The sequence below is a fragment of the Ambystoma mexicanum genome, chromosome 4q, assembly GCF_040938575.1.
Source record: "Ambystoma mexicanum isolate Mex_15411 chromosome 4q, UKY_AmexF1_1, whole genome shotgun sequence".
In the NCBI taxonomy this organism is placed as follows: Eukaryota; Metazoa; Chordata; class Amphibia; order Caudata; family Ambystomatidae; genus Ambystoma; species Ambystoma mexicanum.
Window position 1 is genome coordinate 1,245,157,808 of NC_090928.1, and position 12,066 is coordinate 1,245,169,873.

The 12,066-nt window shown below is 48.0% G+C and overlaps 1 protein-coding gene across 1 annotated transcript in view; it reads left to right on the forward strand.

The window, feature by feature from the left end:
* LOC138467361 (exportin-5-like) overlaps positions 1-12,066 on the forward strand; it is a 419,600-nt gene that overhangs the window by 57,894 nt on the left and 349,640 nt on the right. Inside the window, exon 5 of the mRNA XM_069607325.1 lies at positions 11,701-11,883. Coding sequence (XP_069463426.1) covers positions 11,701-11,883 — 183 coding nt within the window. The remainder of the gene's footprint in view (positions 1-11,700; positions 11,884-12,066) is intronic.

Sequence of the window (12,066 nt, forward strand, 5' to 3'; positions counted from 1 at the left end):
ATCTGGAACTGAGGGGCCTTGATCACATCGAACACGATCTTCTCATGGTGTCCATCTTGACTTACTAGCGTCACTTCTTGGGTGGTATGCGTTACTGGTCCGGAGGCTATCTCCGTACCATCCACCGTAGTAATGACGTCCTTTACAGCCTTTGGACAAAGAGTCAGATTCATCCTCAAAACCATTTCATGATCCACATAATTGCCGATGGCACCGCTGTCGACGTAAGCTTCAATCGCATGTAATCGATCCGGATGTTCAGGGCTAATGAGGACCATAGGTATCACGAAATGCGAGGTCACGGAACTGGTTTTAACGCTCGGCAAGAGGACCTCTATTCTTGTCGGGCGAGGTCGTTTCCCTACTCAGAGTTTGTGACCCTGGTAGCTGCAGCTCCTACTGCCTTCTTGGCTGGTTTCACCGGACAATCTCGAAGAAAGTGCCCCGAGTTTCCGCAATAGAGGCATAATTGCAGCTGTTTTCTCCTTTCCCGCTCCTTTTGTGTTAGTGGTCCTTTCAGGCCCCCTATTTGCATGGGTTCCCCGGAGTCTACTCCTTTGGTAGGAGTTGGTGGTTTGGAAAATACTCGAGCATCAAACTTGGAACGATCGGCCTTCCTGTTCTGCAGTCTGTGGTCAATTTGAACGACTAAGTCAATATAGTCCGAACAGTCTTGCGGGGGATTCACTACTTGGGCTAACACATCTTTGAGCTCTCCACGTAGACCTCTATAAAACAGCGTAATCCTTTTGTCCTCAGGCCATCGAGTTTCCACTATCAGTCTGTTGAAAGACGCAATATAAGCCAAAAGGTCTTGATTACCCTGTCGCAATGAAAGGAGCTCATTGTCCAAGGCCTGCCCCTGTGAATGTCTTGCAAACAGTTTTTCCATACTGAGCTGAAAAGCTTGAAACTCATGGAGAACCGGATCATCTTGATTAACTAGAGGGATCGACCAGTCTGCCGCATTGCCACTAAGGTACGAAAGCTACCATAGCTTGATCAGTTGGAAAGGCTGCTGGCCGGCATAAGAAGTGCAACCGGCACTGATTAATAAATACTGCAAACCTCTTTGGGTCACCAGAAAATCGTTCGGGCGGAGCCAGAGGTACATTCCCAGGTAGGTTGATCTGCACTGGGTTCGTAGAGGATGTTGAAGGAAGATTTGCCCCTGATGCGGGTAACAGAGTTTGTCCGGCTTGTGACTGTAGCAATTGTCTAGCGAGATCGTCTGTTCGCTCCCTGGAAATAATCAGTTCCCTTCTTAGAGCATTCGTTTCCTGACGGGCTGCATGCACTTCTGCTCTTAGTTCCCCAAGTAACTGGGCTAGCTGGTCGGTATCCGAGGTTTCCATAGCGCCTGGGTGGGAGTTTTGCGGTAGTCTTTGTGTTCTGTAACGCTCACCTGATTCCCGCAGAGGCGCCGGTCTTGACTGGGTGAATGCCGTATCTTCAAAGGTGATGTGTAACACACGGTTGCTCTTTGGGCTGGACCTCTGTGCACTGTATGTCTGACTCAAAGAGTAAGATGTCTGCAGATAGAAAATGTGGGATTAATGAACTGGGGTTATTGGGTGCCTCTCTCCTCTTCCCTTTCTCTTCTCCTGTAGAACCCCAAAGGTTAACGCCCTCACCTTAGGTAAGTGAACGCCGAGCTCTCCATCTGCCTCGGGCAGGGTGCCGTAACCAGTTTCTTCACTGGATAAGGGTGCAGGCCTCTTGACCTCAGAGGACTGCTGTCCGTCGTTAACTGCACGAACGGTAAGTTCTGGGCACTTCAAATGTCAAAAGTCTTTTGTAATGATATCTCTTGTTTTGCAGGGTTCCGGCGATGGCGGGCTGATAAGAGTTGAGGATCGAACCCGCGTGAGGAATAGAAGCGCCTGGAAGCACGTAAGTAAGCGCTTGTAGCCTGCTTCACGATGCACACTAACTGTCCCTTTTATCTTGCAGGTACAAGTTCGGAGCTTTAGAGAAGCTGAAGGGTGCTGGAATACCCACTGGATTCGGCGTGGGAAGGAGTAATGGCACGTGAGTAATAAAGTTGCCCAATGTCTTTAAACGCACCTTCTTTTGTCTTTCAGATGCGGGGTGCAGCGCCGAAAGCCTCCGGAGCGTGCGAAGAGCTGGTAAGCTTTTGTCTTTCAGATGCCGGAATGCAGCGCGAGGCGTTGGTGACAGCCGATGGACCAGGTAAGAGATGCGCTGCCACTGAAGACCGTAGTGCTAACCTGTTCTTTCTTTGTCTTTACAGGTGCTGCTGAAGACTGGATTCCAGGATGGTAAGCCTTTGTTCCCTTAGGCCCAGGATCAGAAGCAGAAGACACGATGAGCGTTCTGCTGCAGAGAATGCAGAATAACGCAAAGCAAGATTCATCCATCGGGTGTGGTTTAAATAGCCTCCTGTAGTGCTTAGGTGTCTCCTTCCACAGCCACGCCTAAGTAAGAAAAGAGTTCCTGCTTTCCAGAAGAGTTCGTGTTCTGAACCTAGGGAGTGGCTCCTGCCCCACCCAACAGGAAAAGTAGTCCCAAACAGAAGAGGATCAGGGGTTCAACTGGCAGGTAAGTAAGCAAGCATGGTCTGCTGCAGGTAAGTCCACCCAAGCATTATGAGCCCGGCGCTTCCAGCGCTGGGACTGGGCAACTTTATGAGCCTGGTGCCACTGGCGCCAGGACAGGGTCCAAAAGGTCCCAATTGGGACTGGCTGGCACTCGGAACCGGGGTTATGGGTCTGCTTCCAAGGGAGTCGGGCAAGTCCTGATCTTTTGGAAGCAGAGATCATGACAAAAGCCTCCTGCCACGCCACGCCTACCGCCACGCCCACATTTACTTTTCGGCCCACTATAGCCCTCATGTAATGTACTTTCGGCCCTCTGTCAAAATCAGTTGTGCACCCCTGCCCTAGGGGCTCCCCTTTTAACTTTCTCTGGCTAACCTTGCGAGAATTACAGTTCCCAATGGTAGAATGGTAGAAAGGAACTTTGGATCCCTTTTACAGAAGTGAGACCAGCACCATCCAACTTATGTGGTGGCAGTGAAACTTTTTATCCATTTGGTGCACCTTTACCGCAGGCTGTTTGCACAGCCCCAGTAAAGGTACCCATGGGTGCTCAATTTACCAAAATGGCTACTGTCTTGTTTTTTTCACCATTTTAGTGTACCTTGTCCTTTCTTGTTCCTTCACCTGACATCGAGGGCGGTAAATTCCTTTGTGTGATTTTTATCTTGACTCCAGAGTGTTTGTGAAGGCAGGAATCTAGGGAGGAGTCAAACTCTTCAGCCCTTTGTCTTCCACCCTGAGTGCAAGATTCCAGTTCAAACTGGAGGGCTGGCTGTCCTGAAAGGATTGCCAATCCCCCAAGTTTGAATGTTCCAAGGCTGTTGCATTGGCTGGGTCCCTGCTTAAAAGTCCGAACCTGGAAGCTGAAGAGTTCGTCGACCACTGGAACCAAAATCAAAGAGGAAGATGGTGAATTTTGCAGCTGACCGGATTTTCAGCGACCAGAGAGCCTGCTGTGTAACTGGAGCTTGCTGTAGCCCTTCCTTCCAATTGACCTGGGGACTCCGAAAATTACAACCAAGAGCCTGGTGAGACCCACTAGACTAAAGACCTGCATTCTGAGCCATCGCATGACCTGCTGCGACCTTGCAGGGCTGTAATACCCTGAGTCCTCGAGCCATTGTGTGGTGCACAGACTTCCGAATCTCGCGGAAACTTCGTGGGCATCTTGCTGGATCTCCAGAGGAATGATTCTAGTCTGAAAAGTCACCTTACCAGAGTGCTGGACCTTGCAAATTGTGAGAATCCGACCAGCGAAATTCTTCTTAGGTGCTCCTGAAAAAGGTGCCAAATCCACAGAGCCGCGTCCAGCGCGAGTAAAATCTTGCCTAGAGCCTTCACTGTGATCCTTGCTGCGAAAGTCTTGTTAGTGAAGGAATTCAACGCCCAGGTTTTTGGCTGCAGATCCTGAAGCCCTCCTGCTGAAAAATCTTCAATGCTGAGGTACTGTGTTGGCTTGGGTATGTACTTACCTTTAGTCTCTTAGGAATTCTGTGTAATTTTGGGGTGTTTTCTGTGATGGGGAGGCTTCTCATCCAGTGCACCCAGCCCCACTGCTAGAATCCTGCTGGGGTGTCTTCTGTTAAGCTCCTGGACCCTCTTCTAACCCATAAGTAAAGTACTCGCCTGTTTGCTCAGTCTTCCTAAGGAACTTGTTCCCTTTGCTAATTAAGAACCTATCCTGACACTGCTTGTTGGACACTAGTTCCTAGTGACCCCCCCCTTCTGCCACTGAGAACACTCATGCTCCAAGAATAAGGGAAATACTTTTAAGGGATTGGGCCTTTTGCCTAGAAAAGAAAATAAGTGTTTACAAGTTATTTACTTGTAAAGGATTTGGTTGGTAACTGTAACTCTTAAGAGTGAACAGTTAAAGTTCTTACTTTTTAAAAGTATGGTTAACATCTTTTCTTTCCTTAGAAACTGTTTTGCTATTCTAATAGAAAGTAGATGTGAAGGTATATTACTAACCTGTGATTAGGTTGTGCCTCTTCCCAAGAGGAATGTGTTAGTTTCACCAGATAATTGCTGCAGGGTAAGTGTATGAGTGTCCTCCAACTGTTGGTATCACCAGATTAGTCCTCTTAGGATAATTGTATGAGTGTCCCCCAATTGGTTCTTGCATCCCCTGATTTTCTGTTAGCCTGTCCAGAATAAGTCTGTATTAGGTTGTTGCCTACCTAGAATAACTGAGTCATTCAGTAAAGTGTAATATTAGGATTTACTTTCCCTGTGCTATCTAACCGAGAGTCTATGGATCTAACGGTCCCTTATAAGTCCTACATCAATCACTTGTATAGTTGGGAAAAGATCTAACCTGGACTCCTTGTGAGATTAAAAAAGTATATGGGTTTTACTTACCTTAAGTCTTCTGTGTCATCCAAAAATAAGTTACCAGAGTTACTGCTTATCTCAATATGTGTTTCAATGATCTCAAAAGCGCCTGTAATTGAATATTACATCCTTCGGTTTTATTCACCTAGTATAACTGTCTTATCACAAAAAAGTAGTTGTAGGTTTTTACTTTACCTGGAATAAGTGTTCCACTATTCACAAACAGTATATTGTCCAGTTGACTGATTATGTGATTTGTACTGAGTGTCACTGTACAACTGGTAGGGCCTACTGCCCTTGTATTACTGAATGTAATTGTGAAAGTAACCATTGGTTTTTACTCCCCAAGAATAGGTGTGACCTATACTGAATGTGTATGAAAAGGTTTTGACTGCCCTAGAACTACTGTTAGGTGTTCAAAATAAGGTGTATACTTTGGGTCTGTGTACCTTCAAGTATAGTGTTGTGTTTTTATAATTGAGATTACATATAATGTGTGATAGTACTTATTTACCCCTAGATTTATCTGGGCCTACCTGTATTCAATTAAATCATTTATTTTTTACATCCATAGTGTTTCTTTGAACCATTTGTATTACAATTTCATGTGTGCCAATTCTTTAGCCCCCTCTCCCTCCTAAGATAAGCCTGGCTGCTCTTGTCTACCCTACCCTGAACTCGGGTGGTACAGCCTTATACTAAGAATGGAGTCTTGTACTGCCTCAGTTGACAATATAGAACGTAGCGCCGGGATGTGATGTAGAGGAATCGTCACATTCGCTCTGCTTAATATGAGGCCATCCTTTACTAAAGTTAAACGCTCTAAAGAGAGCACAGAAGCCTCATCTTTTTTTCTTTTACTTTGTCGGGGGGGCCCCTTCATCAAACAAGGCTTGCTGACATTAGGCGGAATAAAAGCCAGAGGCTTATGAACATTATATGTAAAACAAAACGAGAGCTTGTCAGGGACCTGATTCAATTCCATCCAGTGCCAGCAATCTGCCAAAGTCATGAAGCTCCCCTTGTCTGGTAGAGCCAAATTGGGCACTTTCGGATTTAATGCAGACCGCAAAACTGGTGAGGAAGGTTCGATCATCTATTTCATGCGGTTTCCGATTAATGGTCTCTTCAGATGATTCAATTGAATATGTAGAGATCCATCTTAGAGACCGAGTCACTGGCAACCAAATCTGGTATGTCGTGGGGCACCTCTTCACTTCCAGAGGCGGCCAAGTCACCACATGGATCTTTATGCACATGCGTCGGCTTGATCATTTTTTTTTGTCTCCCTCCCCAAGCCTTAATGGTTGGTGGTTGTAGAATGCGGTGGTTTCAGACTGCGTATGAACACTCTAGAGTTGGATTCAACCTTCTTACGTTGTGCTAAATTCTTGGATTTTTTTCATCTGAATTAATGTGCCCGGTTTCTTACGGTTTCTGCTTTTTCAAAAATGGGGTAGTTGGGTTCCTGTACATCAGGACTACCGGGCATAGAGGTAGAAATTGCTGCAGTCAGGGCACAGGACCGTGTTTCAGGATTCTCTGGGTCAACTCGTGAGGCCGTTATGGGATCCAGCGCCTCCACTGGGAGGTAAGCCATGATTGTGGAATTCCTCTCAATGGGTCCCTGCTCCACGGGTTTATCTACTTGGACTGGCCGCTGGTGTACCAAAGCTTGTTTGGTGCCTGAAACAGGATTTTCAGATAGGTGACTGGTGAACCTCTGATCATTGCCGTTAGCCGAGCCGATGGAAGTTTCTGAAAAGGGCCAGCCCAGTCACAATTACACTACAAGCATCGCCTCTCCCGAGTGTCTACACAAAGTCTGACCCATTTTTGGGAATCCAAAATCTCTTCCATCATTGCAGTCTTATCAGACTGTTCTACTCTGGCCATGTCACTTAATCTACTTTGCCACTTGTTTGATTGTTCGGTTTCATAGTCCAGCTTTGATTGAATTTTTTGAGCAAAAATCCGTTTGGAGTGGACCATAGCGAGCAAAGTTGCTTGATCCTTGAATTCCTCATTATGGCTTCGTTGAACTTAATGAAAGGGGCCAGGGAAATGGATAAAGCGGACATCAACATTGTTTGAATTTGCTGCATTGATGAATTCCCCAATTGTGGTCTTTAGGACTGAATATTTGGAGAAAACGCAGAATCATTCAATGAGGAGTTGCCCGAGTCAGATGTAGAATCTTGCGGAATGGCAGAAACGGGGCTGGGGGAGTATAAGGTAACTCAAAATTCACGGTAGGCGAATTGGCCGTATGGGACCCTCCTATGGCTTTCTTTATCGGGGTGGCATTGCTTTTGTTAATTCCTTGTTGGACCGGCAATTTCCAGGGTTGCTGTAGTCAGTTGGTGGGATGATCCCAAAGAAACTGGCGAGGCCAGTTCTTTCAAAATTTCAGCCATTTCTGCAGGGTGATTGGGGGTGTTCCACGATACCCCTTATAAGTCCCTCAATTACATCAAACTTAAATAGTACAGCCTCCAAAAACTCCCACTCCACCTTGTCAACGGCCTTCTCTGCATCTATAGAGAGAAGCGTGGGGTCGCCTCCCGGCCCTGCACTGCATTAATTAGGTGTAGCATCTTCGGCCCCTTGTTGCCCTCTCACGCACCCGCACCCCATCTGGTCCGAGTGGACCAGTCTCGGCAAATGTCCTTCCAGCCTTGTGGCTAGTGCTATGGCATAGATTTTGGTATCTATATTTGAGAGAAATTGGACGGTAGGAGCGACACGCCCGGGGGGTCCCTGCCCTTATTCGGTATAACTGTTATTAGAGCCAGGCTTTGATTCAGTTTTCCTGAGTAGGGGGGCGTGGGAATCTGGCAGGGATTTCCCACTTTCCTCATTGCCCGCTGTCCCTTCACTCCTATACAGGCCCTCCTATAACACTGCAAATGCCCCCTGGATCCGCTCAGCCGAACCCTCAGAGGTCATACTCCTTCCCTCCACAACCCACCTTTCCACCCACTGACCCCGTAGCCTAGCTGCTAAGAGAGTGTCCACCTTGTCCCCTTTCTCATAAAACCTCAGTTTCAAAAAATTGTATGCTGCGGTCTGTCTTTCCTTCCTCGAGGAGTCTCAATTCCTCCCCCACCCCCCTCGCCTCCTGAATGAAGTCCTCCCTGCCATTTGTGGTCGACTGTGCCTGCTTCTCCAGGGCCCTTATTTTGTCCCTCCGTCCTCTCTCTGAGGGTATGTTCTCTCTTGCTGCAAGCCCCTTCTCTGATCAATATCCCCCTCCATGCAGCCATCGCTGCATCCCACACAATGTCCTTGCGCACCTCCACAATGTCATTAAGTTCAGACAGTTCTGTGATACCCTTCCACATCTCTCCTCTGAAGCATGGGTCCTCTCTGACTCAATACACCTCCACTTCGAGCAACTGGGACAAAGGCCACTCCATCCAATATCAACCGTCACCGTGTCACTGTGTCCTGGTTCGACCAACTAATAGGGTGGATTGCTGACCCCAGTGCCGAATCCCATAGGTCCCTGGGTATATATGTATATTTTTTTTCTCGTCAAGATCTCATGTGGGGCAGAATAAAAGGTGAAACCCTGTCACGTAGATGTAGGTGCTGCCATATATCCTGCATCCCGTAGAGCTCCATAGTCGTTCCCATTTCCCTGCCCGCCTGATTCTGGTGCTCTTGCTCCCCCGGGTGCCTGGACTGTCGGTCCAGGCTGCCATTGCCCCAACCCTCATTCATTATTTTTTCAGGGTTCTCTGCAGGAACCTCTGACATTGATTGGGGGCGTACATTGTGGCAAATGTGAACAGGATGTTTTGAATCGGACCTGAAATTTAAAACGAAAATGCCCTTCCTTCTACCTCGGACCACACCTTTAGTGACCTCCATTCGGAGCCCCCTGCAAACCAGAATCCTAACCCCAGCCTTTTTCGTTTTCCCCGAGCCCATTATTCACTCCCCACCAAACCACAGTGGATCTTACGTTCGTCGCCTCTCAAGTATTTATTCTCCTTGAGGAATAGGACATGCATCTTCTAAATTCCCTCGCAATCAGGGACTGCTTGGCCGGGGAGTTGAGCCTCTTCACATTCAACATGCACACCCTCAAGCTATTCACCCTTATGATCCACCCATTGGGACGGCCATACCCTAATCTTGTCTACCACCCCGTTACCCGCCAAGGAGTTGAACCTCCACTTTGCACCATATCAGAACTGATGTGTGCGTATATCATTGTTGGAGCAAGAAATTTCAAAACCGCCATGACTCTCGGGAGCCCCCCCCTTAGGTGCCCATCCCTCTCCAGTTACTTTCACTAGAAGAGTGCCGAACCACCAAACGGGCCTGAAACCCAGACCCCCGCTCATGACACCTCAATCCCCAGTACTCAAACCCCCAACTTGAATGATCTTTCTAAAAATACCGCTGCTTTCGGACCCTATGGTCACATCTAATGCAGCTGTAGTAGTAGAACACTAAAATCTGGTCCTTAAGGCCCCCCACCCACCATTAACAATGGGCCAACTCACCCACCAATCTGTTCAATCAATAACGGCCGATATACGTCCTCGTCCAGCAATGTGTTCACGGAGTGCCAGCCGGGAGGGGGGGGCCCTTTCAGCTTCTGAAACGCCATCGATCCAGTGACCCGCTTCCATCTGGAGCCTTTGATATGCCATTTTCTGTTCGCTCCCCCTTCACTTTGTGAGCCCAAAATCCCCCTAATCTCCTCCCCCCCCACTCCCCAGCAGCTCCCCAAATGCTCTGTTCATTTCTTCCTTTGTGGCAAGTCTGTACTCCAGGCCCTCAAATTCAAAGGAAATGGAGAACGGAAATCCCCCATGTATATCAAACTCCTTTCTCATTTAACCATTTTGTCAAGGGTAGACACGTTATTCTCCTTGCGAGGGTCAGGGAAGACCGGTCCTTGCCCTTTCCAAAATTAAGTTTTTCTGGGTAATAATGAAAATGGGCCAGTATCGACCCTGGGCCCCTCCCCGAGCCCCCCGCCCCTCGTTATATGAACCCTCTTGATTTTCATCTCATCAATGGAGTCCTCTTCAAAGAGGAGCTTAGTAATGTCATGTGTGATCCTCCTATGGGTTCAATCTGATTCACCCTTTGCCTCCGGTATCCCAAAGAAGCGTAGATTATTTCTCTGTTCGTGATTCTTGAAGTTGTCCATCTTCAGTACCATCTCTGTTTCTCTTCTGTAGATTTCGGCCATCCTTAAGTCCATTTGGGTCTCCAGTGTCCAAGGAGGATTGGTTATGTTCAACCGCCTGTATTCTCTCCTCCATTTTATCGATTTTCACATTAATCTAGTCTACCTTGCTTCCGCTAGGTGCCCTCATACTCCTAATCTCGTCAAGAAGGGAGGCAACAGCTCTCTTGGTTGCCATCGAATCCTCTCCCTCGGTCTCCATCGTCCGTGATTCGGGATGATCCGTGGGGTCTGGTCTGCCTGGGTACGCAAATTCGCCCAGCTTGTCTCGCCTCCATGTAACATTAGGCAGGGTGGGGCATTCTGATGGGGTCCGTCCCCCTCTGTGTAATTTTCATCGGGGGGGTTCAATTTGTCCAGGACCTCATCAATGGGAGAACGTCAGCCTGTGTGTTGTTCAAGAGAAGTGTTTCTCTCTGCCACCTGGTTCTGGGTGGGGGTGAGGGGTTAAGGTCAGTGTCCCGTGGTAAAGGCCGACACATGCCACGTTCTCAGGGGGCCCACACCTCTCCCACAGACCCCTAATTGCTGATTTGAAGCTGGGGCCACCAGCGTGACCCGATGGTTCTGCGCTGTTCCAATATTTCGGAGCTCTGCCCAAAGAGCCACTCCAGATCCCGTGTGGGCTCAGTTCACTGATCACTCCAATGCACCACACTGTTCTCTGCAGCGGTGAGACCCTTCCGGGCCCCAACCCCAGGGAGGTGGGCACACACCCCAGGACTGGGGGCCCACACCTCCTATTATGGGCCCAATTTGGGATCACCTGCGTGGCCCTGTGGTTCGGCGCGGCACCACCGCCGTCAGGGTTCGTAACCAGTCTCTGCCTGTTAATCCAGGCCTTTCGGCTACTACAAGGAGGTCCTCCAGCAGGCCACCATGGATGCTCCGCTCGCCACACTCTGGTGTCCAGCTCAGACCCTTAAAGCCTCCGCACAACCCTTGGACTCAGACCCCCGGGTGGCGGGCACACCGCTTTATTGGGGGCACACACCTCCTGGCCATTTATTCTATGACTGGACCGTATCCTGCTTCCCGGGCCGTGGTCGTCCCAGAGAGAGCTCTCCAACCGCACCTCTATCCCTTCCTGCCCCCTCCAGGCGGCACATTTACTGGGGTACCTGCCGCTGTATTCCAAAATTCACCAGGGGTGCAATGACTGGATCCCTCTCTTGTGGCATCACAATTTCTTCCACACAATGTTTCATTGGGCTTTTAGCTCTGCACCCATTCCCAGAAATCTTTCATCTTGCCATCACATGACTTGGGAAAGAGTGAACCTAAAATCCTTCGTTTTGGAGTTCATCCGTTTTGTGTGTGAAGCCACCAAAGGGGAGACGGTACGTTGTGGAGTGAAAAGTATGTTGAAACCCTTCATTTTAGCCAAGTCATAATTTATTTTTCTTCAAGTGGTGATTTGTACTGTTATACATATTCCCTAATCTTTTTTTTAAAACAAATTACACAACAAGATTTCTTATCTGAACTTATGTCAACGTGTGTTCTGATCAAAGTAAAGCAATATAGCCAACTAAAATATCAAGTCTGTCTAACACTGATATCCGTGTTTTCTTTATTAAATTGATCCTGTAGGAGATAAATGCTGAGATAGTTTTGCTTATCCTGTGGCGCCTTGCAGAAGATGTTGTGACGTTGCAAATCGATCCTGTGCCTCGTGCAGCTGAACTCAAGCGTTCTCTGGTCGAAAACATGAAGGACATTTTGAGCATTATACTGGGTTTACTTGAGAAAAATGTGGTTCGTTTTAGGGTTATGGTAAGTACATTGTGACTTGGTCAGAGTGTTGGTGGAATGTTTTGTATAGACAATTGTGTGATGGTTTTGGTCCCTTTAGTAATCCTTCATTATCTACTGTCCAAATGGATTATTAATGTACCTGTTCAGATGCACAGCTAAAGAATGCTGATGGTACGCAAATGTGGGGTAGGACAGAAGCAA